Here is a 22,656-nt window from a genome sequence, read left to right as displayed (position 1 = left end):
CCCAACGATAGTTCGGCGTTCGCCCAACCATGTTGGGCGTCCGCCCAACATAAGTTGGGCGTCCGCCCAACTAGGTTGGGCGTTCGCCCAACCGGCTTTGGGCGTCGCCCAAAGCTTTCGGGATCCGTTGCCTATTTAAGGCACGGATCCCCATGCATTTAGATGGAGGAGGAATTTTTTTGGAGCTTTCTCACTCTAGACATTTTTAGAGAGAGAAAGTCAATTTTTTGGAGAAAATATTTTTTTTTCCCAAAAAAAATCCAAATTTTCCAAAGTTGAATATTTTATCAAAAACACAAAAAACGCCGGAAAATCACAACTCGTGGAATCAACCGACTTCGACTGTCAGATACCGATCTTGAGGTATTATCCGAGGACTAGACTCGTTTTATTTTATTTAAATTATTTTCCTTTATTCATTTTTATGTTATAGTTTTTATTTATTTAGTCTTTTATTTATCACGTCTTATTTATTATTCCGTATTTATTTAATTTTCGTCACGTGTTAAATAAACGTTCGGTTTTGTTTTGAAATAAAAACCTCATTTTAATATCCCAATACGAACCATGATCCGATTCAAAGGTAGTTCGGGAATTAAAAACGTTGTAATTATAAGTTTTTGAAAATATTTCTAAATAATGTTTTAAAAATAAAACGTCGTTTTAGGGATCTCCGTTATAGACTATGATCCAATTTTGGTAGTTCGGGGATCCAAAACGATAGAATAGATCTAATCTAAAGCTTTTGAATAAATCTGGAAACTTCTGGACTGTTTCTGTAATTCTGCCTTTTCTGTCGCTAACAGCAGATTGGTCGACGGATTTTCCGTCGGTAATATGCTGGAATCCGAAAATTCCACTTTTAACCCTCTTTTCTCTTCTTTTTGACATTTCTACTTGTATATATATGTATATAACTATGTAATATATTTATAAAAATTATTTTTGGGCCTTATAACTATTTATTAATTATGTATTATATAGCTATTTATTTCATATTTGGGATTTAATTCGTTTTGACTTAGTTTTGTAAAGTATTATATATAGTTTTGGTATATTTAAGTTATATTAGCTCTTATTTAGGGTGAAAGTTATGTTCTATATATTTAATACTTAAAACTATTTAGAACTAAATGTTATTCTTTACATTTATGAATTTTCTTCATTGTTTTTATATAGTTATAATTAGGGTAAAAGGTATTTTGTTTAGTACTTTTTCTCATTTTCTTCATTATACCATATAGTATTTCTTACTCATTTTTATCTATAGATATATCCTTATTTTTAGATAAAACTATGTATATATATATTTCTATCTTATTTTTGTATATATGTATATATTTTAAACACATTTGATTGGGTACATTTGGCATTGATTTGTTAATTATTGTAATGATGTTCAAGTAAGGGCTAATTGAGTGAAAAAGGAAAAATAAAAGACAAAAAGAGATTTCAAGTTGTTTGTTTAAATTAAAGTTTTTCTAGATATTCTTCAAGTGTAAATAAATTTTTTTTTGTCATTTTGAACCATTTTCAAAATATCATGTGTTGAAACCCTAATTCATTCCAACGGCGGATTAAGCGAACCTTGTAATTAAAATCGTTTTCATTGTAAATAATAAAGTTTTGAATCGTTTTCTTAACTAAATGTTTTTTTGGTACAAAATAAATTGACTTGTATGCCTAATCACGCTCTTAGATTAAAAATGTTTGCTCAAATGTTTTCAAAGCGCTCGAGTCGTTCCAACGGTGATTCGAGTGAACGTCATTAACAGGGTTTTTGAAACGTACCTAAATCGTTCCAACGGCGATTAAGGTACGAACCATGTAAATAAACTCGTTTTTTGGGAATGAGATTAGCTTAGAGTTAGTGTATAGTTTAAAGCATAAAATCACACTGTGAATAAATCAATTCTTTCTTCTTCCCCTCTCTCTCCTATATACTTTAAATTTATGCAAAATGGGTGATTCTTTACTAAAATGGCTTTCAAATAACATGCTCAAAACGGTTTTCAAAGCGAGAAAGAAAAGGTTTCAAATGAATTTTAAACTTAAAGAAATATGCGATTAGTCCGTTATCGCCTAACACGCTGAGTAGGAGGCCGGTGGTTCATAACCGGGCGATGTCGGGGTGCCTAGTAGCCTTTCTCCGGAAAGGAGCTAGCCTTCTCGGCTCGTACCTAAGTTTCCCGAACCCTCACCGGTCTCCCGCAAGGGATCGGTGTTCATTTTCCCATTCGTGGGTGGCGACTCTTCCATACTCCGAGCTCCGGTCCTGCCGAGCAGCTTGATTCCACAATTGGTTGCTTTCGGCGCCAATCACCGCTTACGTCGCCATGAGGTGTCCACCCCCCGGTCCGTCCAGGAGATTAGGCCGCGGCACCTCGTCTAACAACTGGCCCTTTAGTTTGACTGATTTTGATATACTATATTTTGAACTATAATTGTCATAATTTAAGAGTATCAACCTGCCTGTCTGTTCCTTTTCTGTTGTGTGCTATAACTATTGCTCACTGAGGTTTTTGCTCGTATAGACAAAAATCTCATACCACGTTGAATCTTTCTTTTTCAGATTAAGGTCTATGTTCGCGAAGTGACCTTTGGATTGATATTGAAGGAGACTACTTAAGAATTTAGCTTTATATTATCTTTTGGAGACTTCTGATTATTGAGATTTGACTTGAATAGTTAGGTTCCTTTAATGTAATTTCGACGAATTTGATATTCTGTTAGTTAATTTTGGAATTTCCACTAGTTCAGAATTAAGGCTAGCATAGATTAAATTTAATTTAATTTATGCGCCGATCATGGCCTGGGTTGGGTCATGACAAAAATATTCCTAACAACGACTAAAGATAAATGTATCATGTCGTATCAAGTAATAAAATCTGATAAACACCAGGTACCGAATCCACGAGAGTTATTTTTAACCAAGTATTTTTCTACTAGGCTTTCTTAATGTTAAGGCGAACGATAAAGTGAATTTTGATTGTAAATTACTTCTACTCATACTCACTCATATTCTATGTGAGACAGATTTTTTTAGCATACCTTTTCCAACTAGCACGACTAAGTTGAAGTGTAGTAAGATTGATTCGTGAAATGTGTTCTAATCCATTAACCTAGTTTTATGAATTATATTAATCTTAGTCTAATCCTATGAACCCCTTTCTGGTGCTAATCATTCCTTTTCCCCAATAAAGATGTGGATTTGTGATTATAGAAAGATGCGCTTATGAAAAGATGTGAATTAACCAGTTCTGTGGGCTGCATTCCACATGACATGTTGGATGGGCACAAAACCTCATGCATGCTTGTTCAAAATTAGATGATTATTTGAACTTTGATGTAATTTTTTCATTCTTTTGACTTTGATGAGTATTTTTTTGGACCATATATTGAATGTACAAATGCCATCTAACATTAATGGTTGGCTCTGAAAAGTTCATTATTACCAGAGGTACCACCCATCCAGAATTGCACTTTAATCATGACGAACCTTTGCATCTCGGATAAATGAAATTGTCCTTTGATTTAGTTTTGGCGGGCTATAAAGATAAACATCTTCTAATGCTTGCTAGTTTTATTACGCAACTCAGTGAAGCTTGAGGTTCTTCCACACAATGGCGAAACAAATTTGTTGTTAACCTTTTTAATGATAAAGTAACTAACTTATCAATATAATATATTAATGTATTCTTATACGTTTATGGATTGAGTATTAATATCTACTTAATTGATTTTAGGAAAACAACATTCCAATGTAGAGTGGTAAAAGGCTACAGGTTGATAGTGGTCATACAAAAAATGAGTCATTTGTTGCATCGAAAAATACTTTAGTAACTTTGCTCATTTGTTCACATGTGTAAAAAATTAGAATCTATGGTGTTTGGTTTTGGTCCGAATGATATCATTGATTTTGGCAATGTTGGTTGCTTGGAATTTTGTTATCCTAAAAATATTCGCATCGGGCTCATGCGAGAAGATATCACTTAGATGCTCGAGGTATCTTGGCTCGATGCTCCACTTATGCAACATTTTATGTTGTAATATATCTGAACAATTTTGTTATCTAAATTTTAAGTTTTTCCTTAAAATCTAAAAGTTAATATAATACTATATAAGGCTCTTAGAGATCAGCTAATAAGTTTGGGTCAGATTTCATTAGATTCTTTTGCCCAACTAATATAGCGGAAACTGAATTACGTAAGATCTTTGATAGTGTGACATGTTACATGATACGTGCGATGGAATTACAAAGTTTGAAGAGATTCATTTTTTGCCCATAGCACCAATAGTGAGTTAAATTTAATTATGATATATTTTTTAGCTGTAAAAGTTATAATTAAGTTGATTATTAGTCATTGATCTTCAAAACTATCGTTTCATTTTATTAGTGAGCATTGGGGTCTTCTGGTCATTTCTCTAGATAAATGTCATGTATACGTATTTGATTCGATAAAGTCCGGAGTTGCCAAATTCACAATTAAGGCTCACGTGAATAAGTAAGATAATAAAACTTTATATTAATGATTTCTTTTTGCATTTATTGGTTTACATTATTCTAAACATGCATAATATTATTATTATTATGTGCAAGGCATTTAGAGCTTATTAGATACTCAAACGACATCCTAAAAGTCAACATAACTTGACATGGAGTAGTCAACAAGTATAATTTTTTAATTTTTTACCTAAAGTCATATCTTAATTTGCTCGCAGATGAATTAATTTATTTTTAAAACCCAAAATATGTATTGCGCTCAACAACAGAGACGAATAGAGTGTGACAACTTTGTAAAGCGTTATATGTTCGAAATAGTGCAAAATCACCATAAGAGTATGTATCTAGCACGAGTAAGTGTTAATGAAATTGTTACATATATTCTACTTTAACTTCATTCTGATGTTGGTATTCTTGAAATATTGACACTTTTTAGGATTTTCCACATTAAAAACACCATATTCAAAGGAGGAGATAAATGAGGTTCACGATTTATTGACACATTATATTTTAAGCAATATCCATTAGTAGTATATATTGTACATGTTTTTAAAGCATTAAATGATAATATTAGTAATTCAAAATTCAATTTAAAAATGCAGTATGTTGTGATGAATTGGAGAAAAATACTACTATGAATATTAAGGGAATTCCCTCGTTGTGAATATTATAAGTGCTAATTATTATTTGTTTCATATTAGAAGCCTATTTTTACACAGGGGATATCCATTTTACAGGGGAGATTCTGTCGATTTTTTTTATAGAATATTCGACATAACCTTATAACGTGAATTTCATTTCATATGTAAAATATCAGGCTTAGTATATGTAAAATTTATTTTGTAATTTAATTTCTGTAATTTTAAGTTTCGGAATAAATACATGAATTATAGGGAAAATAATAATTTGTGTAATTTAATTTTTTTTTTTGCGACACTCATTGTGAAAGAGCGTCGCTATTGATATGGTCAATTGTGACGCATCAACACGCGTCATTGAGTAATTGCGGTGAGCTTTAGTGACAACTTCAGTCCGTCGCTAATGGTCCTAAAATAGGCACTAATAGTCATTTTTCCACTAGTGTTTGTGGCACATAAAACTCCTTTACCAACACTGCTTTCTCATCCCTTACGATTCACAACTTCTTGCTTTAATCAACCAAAGACAGTTTCAGGTGTAACTGCCTTATTAATACCTTCTATGTCAATCAACATTCCATCTGTACTACACTAAGATTTGAGATCCCCTATCAACTTTGCGGAGATATTTGGACTCTACATTTGAGATACCACCTCTCATATTTGCCTTTAGCCATTAACCGTATTTTAAATCGGTTGGTTCAATCAAATGACCATAAAGCTTTTCACAAAACCGATCAAATGACCACAAAATCACATACAATATCAATTGGATCTAAACCTAGTCTCCACCCGACTTCTTCAATTTCACATCTTCCTTTTAAGAGTATAACAATTATCCGAATGACCACAAAATCACATATAACTTTTCCAAAATCCATCAAAATTCTTTTTATCCGTCTCAATAAACAACCCCCATAAAATCCCCAACTGTCTTATGAATTTTCGATTACATAAACCCAACTATCAAATAATGAACTTGGACCTAAATCATGTTGAACAATGAAACAGACAAATGAATTTTTTTTTTTAGAAATGCGTTGTGTGATCAATAGATGGTTATTAAAGTTCCGTGGTTCACCCCTTTCAACACACTGAATGTGTAACTTATGGAATTTTTTTTGAAACAATTAAGTGTTCGACCTTAAATCCTCAATAAGACTCATTTTACAAGTCGCTGAACTTGCAGTAGACACCGTATCAAAACCAAAGAAAGAAATAAAAAAACAAAAACCGCATCACACGATAAGACGATTATTGCAATATTATTATTATTTTTTTTATAATGCAACAAAATTATAAATGAGAACAACTTAATATCAAAAAACAATTATTAGTAACCACTTTATGTTTTTTTCCAAAGCAAATTACACCACTTTTATGGATTAGGTAATGCTTGTTTCCTACAAGTTTAGAAGTAACCAAATGTCAATTAGTGATCATGTCTAAACAACACCAACAATATAAATGATAATCTAAAGAAATTACCAAAGTATGTGAAACTTGTAACATTAAACTTCAACCATTATTTGTGCTCTCCATTATCTAACCCACTCTTATTAGTTATTTCTCATCACCCACTATTGCCATCACCTAAATATCAGCCTTCTTTAGTTACTGTGTATGAAACTTTTTAAGAAATTTTACAATACAAATATAGACCAAATTAGGTTACCAAAATACTACTCCAATATTTATAATTTTGCAAGAATAGATAATCTAACCGAATTACACTAATTTAAGCTCCACACACCTCTCCGTGAACATAATTTGTTGGAATCCATCTGAAATTGATCTTCAAACTCAACCAAATATATTACTAAAAAATGATGAGACACTTTGTGGCCGACTAAATATGCACCCAAAAATTCTAGGCAAAGAAATTAAATAATCCATTCATCTCTCAATTGAAAAATTCCCAATTTTCCAGAATGGAATACATAAACATGGCCAGAAAATTAAACAATGCATAAAAAATGTGCCTGCAACATCACATAAATGTGACTCATTCCAAATAACTATATGTACAGTATAATTAAATTAACTACAAAATAAAGGAAAATTCAACCCTTCCCTGCATTTGTGAGGGAATTAATCGATGATGTATATATATATAATTATTCTACACTAATAATATTGTGGATTAAGACCTTTTCCTGTCAAGTAATCCCTCCATAATGATCTTTTTGTTGTACTCTTCTCTGTCCATTGATTCCTCAGCTTTAAGTCTACCTTTCAGCAACATCTTCCCTTTGCTCCAATTTGGCAAGAAAAATAGCCATGCCGATGTGCATAAAATAGCAAATAACTTACCCCATACCACCAGAACTAACAAAGCTACGAGAATCAAACACAGCCCTGTATTAATACCATAATACCCTTTTCCCTTCTCTTCATTCTTCTGTTTTTGTTGTTCCAATAGATTTGTAATATCAGTGTCTGGGAACCTCATGGAACTCGAAGCAATCGATGATGCACATGAAGATGAAGATATTGATGATGTTTCAATCGATGGTGTACCAGATATGATCCTTCCTTGATTTTTCTTCCCGAATTTTTTATTCAATGTTGTTGCTGTTATTGGATATGTATCCTTGTCATTTATTGATGCTGAATCTCCGTTTGCGATTTGTTTCTTCTTCTTCGCCCTTTTCTTGATCTTATTAGCCTGCAATGCATCATTAATTAATTCAATGAATATGAATATGAATGTTAATATAATAATATGAATATTATATCATGCGTACCAGGGATGTTTCAAAGAGAACAGCTTTGATTAGACGAACAAATTTCCTTCTACTTTTCTTTTTGAAATGACCGGCGGCGGCATCTGATGACGGCGGAATACGAGCAGTGTCAATATTTTCCATCCGGAGATGCTTGAAGGGAGAACCGCTACCAGTTGTACCTGAATTCTCCATAACCGCCGGCCTCAAGCATAACAAAAAATGATAACCTTTGTTTAATTGATCATTCCTTGTCCTATCTTCTCCCCTCGTATTGTTTCAGCTTTTTATATATGGAGTGGGGAAAAGGTTAACGGGTGGTTGGGGAATTCTCTATGAAAGCAGAGATTTAGGGAGTGTTTGTGGGTGGAGAAATTGGAGGAAATGTCTGAGAAAATGGAGGAAAGAGTATGTGCTGATTTTACAAAAAGGTGCCTTAGGAAAACAGTTTTTTAAATGGCTGTTTGTATGCTCCACTAATTGAATTATATGCTAAAAACTGTTGTTTAGGATTGTTTTATTTCCAATTATTAATTTCCTTATTAGCATTAAAAAAACAAAAAACGTTTACTTTCTATTTCTAATTAAGACATGGGATGGTTTAAAAAAAAAACTGAAACTAAAGCTCTCTTTCTAAGTTGAAGGTTAGTTACATTCTAGAAAAACAAAACAAAACAAAAGTTGTCGCATTAATTAGGATGTACAGTAAAACCTCTATAAATTAATACTCCATAAATTAATAAACTCTTTAAAATAATAATTTCTTCTAGTCCCGATTTGGGTCAGTTCAAAAAATGATTAATTTTAATAAATTAATAAGATAATAATTTTCTGGAACAACACTTTATAAATACATTGTATTATTACCTCTATAAATTAATAATTTCTCAAATACATGTGCGAAATATATATAGATATATATACTTAGGATAATTTAGCAAACTATGAATCTATAGTATTTTGTTTTTTCTTGAAATTTAAATCTAGTTGAATTTCATCTCTAACCATTCTCAGTGCATTCAAAAGTTCCGGTGTATCATTGTCAAATTGTAACAAAAAATTGTAAAGAGTGGATGATGCTATAATTGCTTCATTTCTTGTGACTGGTTTCAAAGGTACCGAATTATCATCAGCTTCATTCTCAATTGAATTTTGCATAACGCTCCACACAATTTCTTCTAAACTTTGGACTTGTGAGCATTCATTGTTTTCACCTTGATAATCCAATATTTGATTGACATCCATTGGATTGCGGTAACTAAGCTGGCTAATCATTCCCTCAAGTTTATAAATATCTTCAGTGGTTGTTTCCTCTAAATTCGTTGTAACAGATTCATGAGAAGCCTATTTTTTGGTATGATTTGAAACAATACTCCAGATAAATTTATATAGTAATTCATTAACTATGATACATTGAATATTTTTAACATAAATACAATGAATTTCCAGGTTCAATTAACTTATATAATGCACATTTAATTTTATTTGTTCATTAATTTTAGACAAAAACTTTAGTAATTTAAAATTTATTTTTAAAAAATTTTAAAATCACTCTATAAATTAATAATTATTAATTTATCGATTAATTAATAACTCTCTAAATTAATAAAATTCTATGGTCCCAACATTATTAATTTATAGAAGTTTTACTGTATTTACCAAAATTCTCTATATAGAGCTAGTTTAGTGGTAGAGCCAGGAGGGAAAGTTCGGAGGGGCTCCACTGTATATAGAAAATAAAATTAAATAAGCTACTCAAGGAAAAAAAATCAAACATGTAACAATTATAACTTTCGAGACGACACATTTCAGAAAAATTAGCTCGAGAGAAAGTGTGCTCTTTGAATTTTTTTTGTCCAACTCGTTTAAAATACAATATATTTCTTATTTTATTTTTAAATTTTTTACATTTAATCATATGTTTGTGATCTGTTACTAATAAGTAACAAAATGACGCACATGTGAAGCGTAGATGACAAGATTCATGACCGGGAAAACAATTTAATGAGTAATTTCTCCAGTTGACCAAACTTGTCAAAGTTATGAGTAAAATTGCTCTTGGCTACAAACATTAAAGGTAAAATGGTCTCATTTTAGACGTTAAGAGTAAAATTGTACAATTTTAGACGTTAAGGATAAAATGATTCTTAGGTATAAACGTTAGGGGTATTTTTACACTTTTTCTTAATTGATTATACTTTAAGGCATGATAATTGAAAAATTAATTTTTTTTATTAAGTAGTACTAATTAATTTACGTTTTATGGTATAGGTTTGAGTAATTAAGGAATTAAAAAGTTAGTTTTGGATATACAAAAGATGAAAAGTTAGTAAGCAATAATTTTTATTTAGTTATACTTACTTGAAAATAAAAAAACAAAAAAACTTTAGTGGCTTTTATTGGAAGTAGGAAAGCATTAATTGTAAGCTTATTTTTACATCATCATTGCATAATAATTTTTACATCATCATTAAAATTTGATAATAATGACATCATCATTGCATAATAATTTTTTATACACTATAATCATCATTATTATCAAATTTTAATATTTTGAATATATGCGTGAACAAAAAATTTCTTGACAAATTTTATAATCTAATTTCTAATAAAAAATATTTTTCAATTCACCATTGATTAAAAAAACGTAATAACTTTTTTATTAAACTGAACAAGCGAAATAATAAAATTACAATAAATTTGATATAAAAAAACTTTCGGATGAACTAAATGAAGAGAAGAAGAAGATTTTGATGCCTGATATAACAGAAGTGTGAGCCGAACTTTAACCGTGTGTGTCGAATTATCACAAAAAAATCAAAAAATATGACGAATGAATAAAAACAAAAGTTTTGGGAGCTGAATAAAATTTGGACGAGCTGAAATTTTTTAGCTGAACTGTCTATCTACTTTCGAATGAGAAAAAACACTTTTATAAGAAGACTGTTTGAATGTTTATTTTTCTCAATTAATTCACTTAATGAAGAATTAATCTTATGGAATTAATTCATGTTAATGAAAATTAAAACTAGTGTAATCACTAAAATGTTTTATAAAATTAATGATGAACATTAATCTCATTAATTCCATTAATAAGATTTAATTATTCAACTTTTATATATTGTTAATATATAAAATACTGATGTGGTTGAATCTTGAGAGTCCACATGTCAACCTGTAATTGCACATAAGCAACGTCAAAGAGGAGTCGTTGTCCGACAAACCCGCTCTGATTCCTAAGTCTGTTTATGAAATGACTCGAGGATGATCACCATCAGTAAACAAAAGTTGTATGTAAACTTAATAGAGTGAATGAACTTATGTACCTGTGATTGCTCTATTTATACTAATGTTGAGCTATAGAAAATAATTATAGATTATGGAGAATATAGCTCTGCCATATGTTTCTTGTTGATAGGAGGAAATGTGACCAAATATTAGGGTTTGATATCCTCCAAGCCCACTAGGCCGTGATTCTCGGGATCAGACGTGATTATGGTAATGACTAGATCATTGACTAGACCTAGTGAGACTTCTTGAATCGAGCTTCCTAATACATAATTGTATTACTTTATTTCATTGAGGAGATGCCACGCACACTATCTCTGAGAGTTGGTTTGGGCCTCTTAGGCACTACATGGCATAGTTATATTCACCTGATATCAGATGTCCCCTCTGAATCTAATTTATGTTCTTTAAGATGAGAAACTATTGACTTCGGAAAGCATTGTACTTGTTGTTTCCTAATAAGTTGAATGGGGTGTTAGTGTTGTGTCCTATAGGCAATTATTTTAGAACATAACTTGTTAATAGATGAATTGTACATTACTGAGTTATTTGATTTATTTGATATAGTAAGTTCAACTATATGAAAGACATGTTATCTTTTATCACAACTATATAAGTTGTTTGGTGATATTTTCCATGAATTCCATGTTGGAATAATCAAGGGACCCCAAACACTCATCGATATGTTTATTAAGGTCAAAGGATATTTGGAGGAGACCCAATGGATTACCACTAGCGTCAATTGGTGTTATGGGTTCTTGAGTATGTTGCGAGGATGACATGCCTGTTAAGTTTTCTCAATGAGCCATGGTCGCTTATTTGGTTCGATCTACACTCATCGCACCAATTTGATACAACTGAACCAGTCTGATGGTGCTTTGATGGCGATGGGAATTCCACCCTATGGAGACATTCGTCTCCCTTCACAAATGAATGCCCGACTCTTCTAGTCCCTAGTGGCCTAGGGTGTATCACTTAAGTTAGTATCGACTATTGAGTCAAGAGTGGCGGAGATCCAACGCCAGAATAGTCTCTTCCATTATAGTGTTGCTTATACTAACTAGGCCTTTATCATCAGCGGATGTTGACATGTCATAGTTGAATTTAATTATTCAATGAATAAATAAATATTTTTAAAATATAATAATCAAATTTTAATTATATATTTTTGTAAATAATGGTTGAGATCATATGGAAACTTATTTTAGAAAAATAATGAAAAAAAGAAAAAAAAAACATGCATGCATGCATATGATCAGGGGCGAATCCAGGATTTCTCCTTCGTGGGGAAAAACAATATAACTAAAATATTTTTTATCCAAAAAATAATAATTATAGAAAATCAGAGATCAAAACTCAAGTTCAAGTAAAATAGTAGCAGAAATATAAAATCAAAATTCAAGTATGAACAAAAAATACCAAAGTAGAGAGGCAAAGATCAGAGATGAAGTGTCGGACCAACGATCAATGATCCGACTACGGAGGGATTGACTGCCGATTTTGATTTAATCTTAGTTAGGATGAAGGATTTCAATTTAGGCTTAAGAAGAAAGAGGAATTGAGGAAGATGAACTAAAGAGATTAAAAAGAGTAAGAGAGACCGATAGTTTGTTTTACGACCTATTTAGTTTTACATTTAAATATTCACTTTTTATTTTTTATTTTTGTTGTAAACAAAATGATGTAGTTCTAATTAAATAAAACGACGTCATTTTGCTTTAAAACAGAACTAAAAAAATAAAAAGAAAATATTAAATTTAAAACCACCTCATTTTCAATTATAGAACCAGTAAACCCTAAACCTCCATTGATGAAGGGGGACAAAGCTCTAAAACTTCAAAATTAATACTTGGGTTTTTAAAAAAAAATACAAATGTCAGTTGGGGCAACTGCCCCCAATGCCCCCATACTGGATTCGCCTCTGCATATGATGAAAAACAAGGTTTTGACAAAAAAAAAAAAAAAAAAATACAAGAGCCACGTAAGATTTAATACTTATTTTTTCACAAAGTTTAATACATTTCTAGTTCTTGATAGGTATCCAAAAATAAATAAAGTTAATTAATTGTCTTTGTATCACACACAAAACAAAAAATAATAATAATAAATAATTGTTTTCTATATTTTTAAAATTGAGAAAATTGCAAAATTTGGTCAAATGAAAGATTCATTCACATATTTAGACCAATTACCCAATCTACTACATATCTAGACTATATTATTGTGACTTTTCCAAAATACCCGAGACCTTTCATCTTCCCCTTCCAATCTATCCTTTCATCTTCCCCTTCCTTTATATTGAACTCATCGCTAAACATTTCTTCATCATTAGGGCCGTCTCTTCTTCATCTCTTTATCTTTTGATTCTTCATCTTCCTATTTCTAGAAAATTAAGTCATGGTTCTTCATCTTCCTGTTTCTTTTCGTCTCTTGGTTTCTTTCTTCCTGTGCGAATCGAAGACATCGTTATTCGACGTTATTCTACGTGTTTTTCTGCGTTTATCATATGATCATTATCCATTTTAATGATAGAAGGCAGAAATAATGTAATAACCTACTGTTTCATTTTCATCTTTTTCGAGAAAATTACATCACGAAATGAGTTTTGTGAAGTCTGCAAAAAAAAAAGACTGGAAATGACGATTTTACTTTGTAGAAAACGATTACGAAGTCTGCGAAGAGAAAATCATCATTTTTGGCATGAGTTTTTCTCTCCAATATTATGTCTTAAGATTTGTATTATTCGATCCTTTAATAGGCATGAACTAGGCCTCTATTAAGCTTATGAGTGCTTAACAAATTTTACATCACTTTTTTACGAAGCTCAAGTATCAAGTTTATCAAGCTTACAAGTGCCTGATGGACCTTCACTTTTTGTCAAGCTGAAGTGAGAAACTTATCAGGCTTACAGGTTCCTGATGAACCTAACCACACTTTTGACAAGCTTAAGGCAAAACTTAATTCTTTTCTCAGGAAGAATCAATCATACATCACATTTGTAGCCCAAATGATTAAACAACCCACACACTATACTTCCTATGGTGTTTACAAATTCACCTTTTAGCTTAAGTGAGAAACTCTTTTACATAAGGTTTAAATTTAAGAACAAATATCAGATATAAATAGCACTCTCTTTGAATTTATAGGAAGGATGTTGGGTAAGACTTGTATGAACTCAATATGAGATATAATTGTTGTAAGTCTCTCACCTTGGAATGAGCCTTGAATCCTCCTTTTATACTTGAAGAAAAACTAGCCCTAGTCGTTTATGGTTGTCATTATTTCATCCTTTTGTGCTTTTATGTCATAATATCTTTCTTTAACTCCTTGCTTTGTTTAGTCTGTTGTAACTGAAATAAAAGCTTGTTTAATCTTCTTTATTTGTTGAACTATGTTGGACTGTAATCGTTTTATAGCAGATAATAGACATATACAAGGGCGGAGCCAGGGAGGGTAGCAACACCCTTGACGAACAGTGGTTCAGTCCCGAGTAGCCCCAAAATAGTTAAAATTAGTACTTAAAATGTAAAATGTGATTATATGACATAAAACTAAGTTTGCATAGTTAGTTGTAATGATAATTAAAGGAATCTCTACATCCAATTGGTCCTATGTTCGAATCTCCCTCTCTTAACGTTTCCAATTATGATCAAATTTACCCTTATATTATCAAAAATTTGAAAATTTTGATTTGAGTACTTGAATCAAAGCCTTAAGTCGTTATTAAGAAAAAAAAATCTTCATGCAATGGAGCCCCTCCGGACTTTGAGCCTGGACATATATAATGATTCTTATGTGCATGTAACTATTTTTCTTCTCTTCTTCAGGTCTTCTATAACGATGCTTTGAAGAATTCGATTGCTTTTTCTATGTCTGTTCATTATTTCTTTAGGATATTACAACTAGATATGATCTTGAAGTAAGGGTCCCCTGAAGTAGACAGTCATCTCCCCCTCAATAAGGTGTGCATCAATAGAGTTTCTATGTTCAGAAGATATTTTGATATTTTTGTTTTTCTTTGGGATAAATGAATTTTGTAGTAAAAAAATATAATTTCTGCAAAGATAATTAGATCATATTAGTTTGAAATTTATTGATATATTTTTATTTGAGACATTTATTGATAAAAATAATTTCAATTTGTAATATAACATGGAATTAGTAAATGAGGGATATGTTACATATTTTTTATGTGTCTTAAGAATGTTTGATGAAGATGAAAAGGGTATAAATGAAAAGGGTATAAAAAGGAAATTTAAGAAAAGAGAAAAAAAAGACTTGCTCTTTTTTTCCTATATGAGTTTTTGAGTCTCTCCTCTCCTCAAAACTAGGACCTTGCCTGAAGAACAATCAAAACCAGGCAAGAAGACAAAACTCCAATCTGTCTAGTAGTAAATGGAACAAAAGCTCATGTTCTATGTTGGTATCTCTCATATGTCGATGTTTAAACAAAAGCTCATGTTCATCAAAGTGGGCAGAAGTCGAACCTTTGGCTAAAATAACACCCGAAAAGATCATAGATTTTGTAACAACCAATATCATGACTAGATTCTATATGGTACTCAGTTCAACTATGGCTCCAATTTTAACATAACTAATCACTGCTCATTCTCTTATAGCAGCTAGACTGAATAAGAGATTGAAATGTCTCAAGACCAAATGGGTGGACAAGCTATAGAACGTACCCCAAGAACGACTACATGGGAAAATCCCTTCATGCTAGCCTAATGTATAGAAGTCGTAATACTAGTAGAGATGGGTGTGCCTAGTGACAAATTCATTCACTATAGTGAGGCACAAAATGAGTCGAATATGCAGAAATACCTTCACAACCTAGAATCCAGAAAGGATAAAGCTTATATTGTCATGATAGCCTATAAATAAATAATATATACAGTGACAAGAAAATAAAAGCTAGAAGAATGAGACTTATTGAAGCCTCACAATCAAAATAAAGAACTATACAATTGGGAAAGACTCTATCGCGTCACCAATAGGTTTGATTACTGGAACTAGGAACTAGAACATCTCAATAGCTTCTCAAACTCCCCATTGGAAGATGAGGAATCTTTGTTAGTTCTAATTATCTTATAAAAAAGATAACAAGTATCCCTATAATATAATCGGACATGACATCTATCCAACATCCATGGGAAAGGAATGGAACTTATAATGAAAGGTGTGAGCCTTCGATAAAGAAAGGAAGTAAAAAAGATGTTTTACCTTCTTGAAATAACTACACCAAACGTGGTCCGCGTCTATTAGAGGCTGTGATGGTTCACAATCACTCTAGGACCATAATCAATCACTGTTATACTCCATAAAAACTAGATTCCACACGTCTTGAAAAATGAGAAGAACTTTGTTACCCTTAAAAAGCTAGACTAGGTTTGGGGGGCCTGAAAATTCCTAAGATATCATAACTCTCGTATTAAACACTCATTTCCTGTTATTGCTTTTTTACTCTTGTACTTACGTGTTTTTTATTTGTTGCGATAAGGTACACTTGTCCTTATTTTTTGTATACGTTTCTCAAACATCAAGTTTTTGGTATCCTTACCGGAAGCTATTCTTAATATGATATGCATTAAAAAAGTTCTTGTTAATCTGAGTTTTTATTTTTTGTTTTACTCTTTATGCAAAGAAGAAGTTGAAGTTTTACTCTTTATGCAACCTCAATACTATCAAGCTGAAAAGACCTACATCTTGAGGGGTAGTGATCTCGAAGCATTTCTTGAATGGGTACAATAAGTTGAGACCATGTTTGACATACATGAATATTCAGATGAGAAGAAGGTGAAACTTATAGTATCTTAATTAACAAAATATATAGCTGTTTGGTGGGATCAATAAAAATGCACGAGACGAGACATAGGGATGGTGATGAACCTATAAGCACTTTGGGAGAGATGAAAAGGATTACAAAGAAAAGATTTCTCATTATCATTAGGAGCTTTTGATTAATTGAACTTCAAACAAGGACACATGTGGTACTTAGTCTGTAAAAGTGTTAAAAGCATTGAGGGTGGATCAGGAGAAGAGGTGAGTGAAAAGTCAATAAGGAGGCCAAGAGATGAGGGTGGGAGGAGAGTAAAGTTAAGTAGCATGAAAAAAGGACCAAAATCTATATTTATATGCTAAATTGAGGGTGTTAAGAAAGATGAATTTGAAAATAAAAGCTTATTGTAATTTTGTGGCAGAAGTTTTTTGTTTAGAATATGTGAGTAAATCTAACCTTCCTTTGAGTTTTCTCCTCTTTTACACGACTTTGAGGACGTGTTCCCAGAAGAGATGCCAAACAAGCAACCCCAAATTCAAGAAATTGAGCATCAAATTGACTTTATACCCTATGCACAAATACTAAACTACCTATAGCAGTAATTCCGAGGAAACAATGGAGATTCAAAGGCAAATGGAGGAGCTGAGCAAAGTGTTTGGTTTGGGAATCTATGAGCCCGTGTGTTGTACCAGTCATCCTAGTATCGAAAAAAGGTAGAACTTGACGGATGTGTATCGATTGTAGAGCCGTCAACAAAATAAAGATTAAGTATACGTTGAATGAACTAAAAGGGCTGTGATTTTTACAAAAATAGATCTTAAAATTGGTTACCATCAAATACACATGTTAGTACATAATGAATGGAAAACGACTTTTAAAACTAAGCACGATTTATATAAGTGGCTAGTTATTGGCTTAACTAATGCGCTTGGTACATTTATGAGATTAATGAACCATGTATTGGGTGAATATATAGGTAAATTCGTTGTGTGTATTTCGTTGACATTTCCAAATCTAAGGCAAAACACCTGAACACGTCAGGGCACTTTTAAATATTTATGACAACAAAAGTTATATGTTAACCTTTCTAAGTTTAATTTATTTTTTTCATGGAGGAAGTTGTGTTTTTAGGTTTTGCCATTTCAATATAATAAGGAGTATACATTAATGTTATTGAAAAAGTTAAGGGGATTCAGAAGTGGCCAATGCCAACTTTTTTGCTCCCACAAATTGTAATTAGTGTGAATTACAAAGCAATTACAATATTTGGAAGTGAGATTGAAATTGTAATAATATGCTACCATGTATCCATATTTTGCAATTGCAAACCCATGCTCTAAAAAACAATGAACGGTTTAGTGTTTCTTCACCAGTTGAACTTCAGATAGGATGATAGAATTATCTATTCTAATTGTAAATTGTTGTTACCATTAGATTATTTCCTTTCTAGATTAAACTTTTCTATATATTGCTCTTTTGTGAATAGCAAAGCCGGTTCCCAATATTCATTTGAATGATTAATATATATATATAAAATTCGATTACTCAATTTGAGATTTGTTAGATATTATTTGGATGAAGTCGCTTTCAATTAAAATTTGTTATTACATATACTAAAATTCGAATATGAAATCACTAGTTTAAACAGTTTAAAGTGCTTATAACTACTAAAATCTAACGTGTCCAATTACGTAGTTCCCCAAAATTACACCAAAAAAAAAACAAAGAGGAACTTACAATCAAGATTTGATTGACAAAGACAAACTCTGATAAGCATACAGCTATTATTTCTTCAGTCTTACAAGAAGCCATTAACATCAAATCCATTTGAAATATCGAACATCAACATGTTGTTACTACAGTAACTATCTCTTTCATCTTCTGTGCCACCATTGACATATGTTGTGGACGAAGACCGCAACGGTGTCGTATTGGATGAAGGTGTAGACATGAGTGAGCTAAACCCCAAATTTGATACATTTTCACATGAATTATTAGCTTGATTACTAAATTCATAATACCCACAGTTTGGAATTTGGCCACTGAAATTTGGTTGCAAATGTTGAGCTTCATTAAGAAACTCAGCAGTAGCAGTATGGACTAATTGATCTTCTTGAATTTGATTTTGTTGTAAGTTGTGGATTTGATGTTCTTGATGAATAGGTTGAGAAGGTAAAAGATTAAGCATATTTGGATTAAATGTAGATCCAATTCCAAGTAAATTTGAAATATTAATTTGAGATGATGAAGTTGAGTTGAGAAATGAGTAGAGTTGAAGAAGATCTAGACGTGGTTTATGGGTGACTGGATCAATTCCCATCCTTAACAGTTTCTTCTTTATGTGTGTATTCCAGTAGTTCTTTATCTCATTATCTGTTCTTCCAGGCAAACGGGAAGCAATAATAGACCATCTGAAATTAAGTGAAAATAATAAATAATTTTAGACTCCATTTTACAATTATTAGCAAGCATTGACTTCCATTCCACTAATAAAAAAGATGCTACTATAATTAGTATATTCAATTATCAAATATTTAGTCTACAAAGTAGGTGATTAAATGATTTGAAAAACATCAACGTAATTCAAAACCCAAATAGTACTTTTATTCTAAAAATAGACTTACTTATTGCCCAAAACACTATGCATTTGAATAATGGCTTGTTCTTCCTCAAAAGAAAATTTGCCTCTTTTAATATCAGGCCTCAAGTAATTAGTCCACCTAAGTCGGCAACTCTTTCCACATCTTTTCAGTCCTGTTCAATAAAAGAGAAAAAAACCCATTAAATTGATGATGAAATGAGCATGAATGAATTGAATTTCACATTGTTGTGGAGATAATTAGGCAGTATCTGTTCCATATGCACCAAAAGGAAACTAAAAGAATTTACCTGCATTCTTAGGAAGAATTCGCCAGCGGCCATGGCCGTGTGTTTGAATATAATCAATCAATTTCTGATCTTCTTCAGCAGTCCATGGACCTTTTTTTAGTCCATTTTTGTCAGAAGAAGAAGAAGGTGCTTTTCCCATATTTTTAATTAATTTGCAATCAATTTATTATGGATATATGCTTAAATGTTTGTGTGGGTTTAGTGTATATATATATAGAAAGAGAGGAGCAGAAAGTCCATAAAGATAAGGAAAGAAGAGTAAGTCAAAGGGATTTGGTACCGCCCTTTGTTTATTACAAAATACGTGTCTTATTATCAAAGGTTTATATTCATATATAATCACATAATTTCTACAGTCATTAACCACACCTAATTCTTCAAGTCCATATGTTTTCAGAGAACTCACCACATCACAAACTGGCGCCATCAATCATTCAACGGAACAAATTTTATTATAGGTCCAATCCAGTGAATCAAGTTTTCCCTGTGCTGAAAAAATTTAAATATACTGATGAATCAATTAATGTTATATACAGGGCTGGCTCCAGTATTTTAGAGGACCTAGGCAGGGCCGGTCCTGATTTTTTTATAGGCCTAGATCAAAAAAAGTAATAAAAATTGTACTTAAAAGTTTAAAATAGAAATTTAGACATATTTTAAATCTAAAATATCATATTATTTGGTCATTTAAAAAAATTATTATATATATTATACAGTAAAAAATAATTTAAGATCATTTTGGCTCAGGTCTTAGGCGATCGCACTTATGGCCTATGTTCAGGGCCGGTCCATAAACATTTGAGCCTTTTTATGATTTATTGTCCTACTAGATTATAATTTTCATTTTGAATTTGTAAAAATATTCAACATAAAAAATTTGATCGGTACAGATTGTTATGTAATTAACTCAATATGTTATATTACAAAAAAAAAGTTATTTTTTATTAAATCACGTCATAAAACTCGAATACCGAGCTCATTCCATGTAAGCTCAAAAAATATACATATTATTTTTAAGGATAAGAAATGATTTGCGGTGGTCCATAACGTTTTGCGGTGGTCCATAAATATTCGGACATTCTTATAAATTGTTGTCCTACTAAATTATAATTTTCATTTTGATTTTGTAAAAAGACTCACCATAAAAAAATTTGATCGATACAAGTTGTTATGTAATTAACTCTTATATGTAATTAACTCAATAGCATGAGTAAATTAGTGAAAATTAATTATGTTCTAAAATATATTGTAACAAGTAAATCAATATATATTAGTCATTTTAGATTGAATATATATTAACATTTTGATTTAAGGAATAATTAAAATTATAAAAAAATAATTATTAAAATTCTATAATAATAAAAACAAAACATATGAAAAATAAAGCAAAAACATACAATTCTGGGAATTGAACTCACACCGTCAAAATAACTCCACTGTGCCTTTACCATTTAGCCTAACAATGCATTTTATTATATATCCAAGTCTATATAATTTTAACCATTGCAATTTTTATAATAATCAAATTTGAAAAAATTTGGATCGGAGGCGCCATAAGTCGGAGGCCCTAGGCGGCCTCCCCTAGAGCCGGCTCTGGTTATATATATACATTTTTTTACACCAATCAACAATTTTCATTGATCAGGAGGTTTTATTTTGGATTAATTTGATATTAGATATCAAATTTAAAGATCAAATGAATATTAAAACTTAAGGGCCTTAGGCCCTGTTCTTTATTACTTAATTTCAGTAACAATCAGTTCAGTTCAGTTCAGTTCAGTAGTAATCAGTTCAGTTCAGTATTCAGTTTCAGTATTCAATAATTTATCATTATTTATTATAATTATTATATATTATTATTATTTATATATAATTTATTATTATTATCATTATTTATTTATAATTTCAGTAATTTATTATAATTATTATAATTTATTATATATTAATTTATCTATTTTCATTATAATTATATTTATATATAATTTATGCTTTGTCATTATATATATTATCATTATTTATTATAATTATAATTATTTGGTGCAATTTATTTGCAAATTTTGCGAAAAGTAAATAAATATTATATTAATACGTTTACATTACAATGCTCTAAAAAATTAACTAGCTCAACTACCTTAATATCTCAAATAGTGCAATTTTATCCCTAATATTAGAAGTCAATAGCAATTTTACCCTTAACATTGATAAATTGAGTCAAGATTTTGTATTCATATGAAAATTCATATTTAGACGTTAGGAGTAAAATAACCCCGGACCCAAAACGTTAAAGGTATTTTTGTACCTTAATACTTAATTGTAATAAAAAGTTAAGAGTGTGTATTCATATAAAAATTTGTATTTAATTTCATAGGCTTTAAATTATATATAAATTTGTGTTTGTATGTAATTTATATTTTTAATTTAAATTAGACTCATTTTTATTTAATGTCATAGGATTTTATCGAGCCTAGATTTTATTTGATATTTAATTTAGTTTAATCTTTAATAATATGTTTATTTATTATTGATATTATTTTTTTGGTAGAAATATTATTATTATTATTATTATTATTATTATTATTATAAGCTTATTAATATCCAATATTATCATTAAATTATTTTAAAGTCTAATATCATCATTATTGTTACGTTCGATTAAACTCGGTTAAGTTCGGTATCATTCAGTTAAGTTCAGTAGCATTCAGTTAAATTCAGTTCAGTTCAGTATTCAGTATCATTCAGTTCAATTCAGTTCAGTTCAGTTCAATAGCATTCAGTTCAGTTCAGTTCAGTTTTTTTCAGTAATAAAGAACAGAGCCTAAGTTTATCTTAATA

General features: G+C 30.8%; 2 protein-coding genes across 2 annotated transcripts; both read right to left on the bottom strand.

Moving 5' to 3' along the window:
• Positions 1-7,285: 7,285 nt before the first annotated feature.
• LOC136217236 (uncharacterized) lies at positions 7,286-8,093 on the bottom strand. The gene is made up of 2 exons (XM_066003838.1): positions 7,890-8,093; positions 7,286-7,810 (listed from the first exon to the last, which is right to left on the bottom strand). The coding sequence occupies exons 1-2, from the start codon at positions 8,061-8,063 to the stop codon at positions 7,286-7,288; spliced, it is 699 nt and encodes a 232-aa protein (XP_065859910.1). The 5' UTR covers positions 8,064-8,093.
• Positions 8,094-18,733: 10,640 nt separating this feature from the next.
• On the bottom strand, positions 18,734-19,963 carry LOC136220693 (transcription factor MYB74-like). Its single transcript, XM_066008484.1, has 3 exons — positions 19,825-19,963; positions 19,560-19,689; positions 18,734-19,346 (listed from the first exon to the last, which is right to left on the bottom strand). The coding sequence occupies exons 1-3, from the start codon at positions 19,961-19,963 to the stop codon at positions 18,734-18,736; spliced, it is 882 nt and encodes a 293-aa protein (XP_065864556.1).
• Between the last annotated feature and the right edge of the window lie 2,693 nt (positions 19,964-22,656).

Source organism: Euphorbia lathyris, chromosome 2, assembly GCF_963576675.1.
Source record: "Euphorbia lathyris chromosome 2, ddEupLath1.1, whole genome shotgun sequence".
Taxonomy (NCBI): Eukaryota; Viridiplantae; Streptophyta; class Magnoliopsida; order Malpighiales; family Euphorbiaceae; genus Euphorbia; species Euphorbia lathyris.
Note: the sequence above shows the minus strand (reverse complement) of the source record. Positions and strands in the feature narration are given on the sequence as shown.

What these genes read in the sequence shown, in the direction of transcription:
- LOC136217236 (XM_066003838.1), bottom strand. Translation starts at nt 8,063, where the DNA reads ATGGAGAATTCAGGTACAACTGGTAGCGGTTCTCCCTTCAAGCATCTC. An exon ending in TTCTCTTTGAAACATCCCTG is followed by an intron (nt 7,811 to 7,889) that starts GTACGCATGATA and finishes GATGCATTGCAG; the next exon opens with GCTAATAAGATCAAGAAAAG.
- LOC136220693 (XM_066008484.1), bottom strand. Translation starts at nt 19,963, where the DNA reads ATGGGAAAAGCACCTTCTTCTTCTTCTGACAAAAATGGACTAAAAAAA. An exon ending in AATTCTTCCTAAGAATGCAG is followed by an intron (nt 19,690 to 19,824) that starts GTAAATTCTTTT and finishes TTTATTGAACAG; the next exon opens with GACTGAAAAGATGTGGAAAG. An exon ending in CATAGTGTTTTGGGCAATAA is followed by an intron (nt 19,347 to 19,559) that starts GTAAGTCTATTT and finishes ACTTAATTTCAG; the next exon opens with ATGGTCTATTATTGCTTCCC.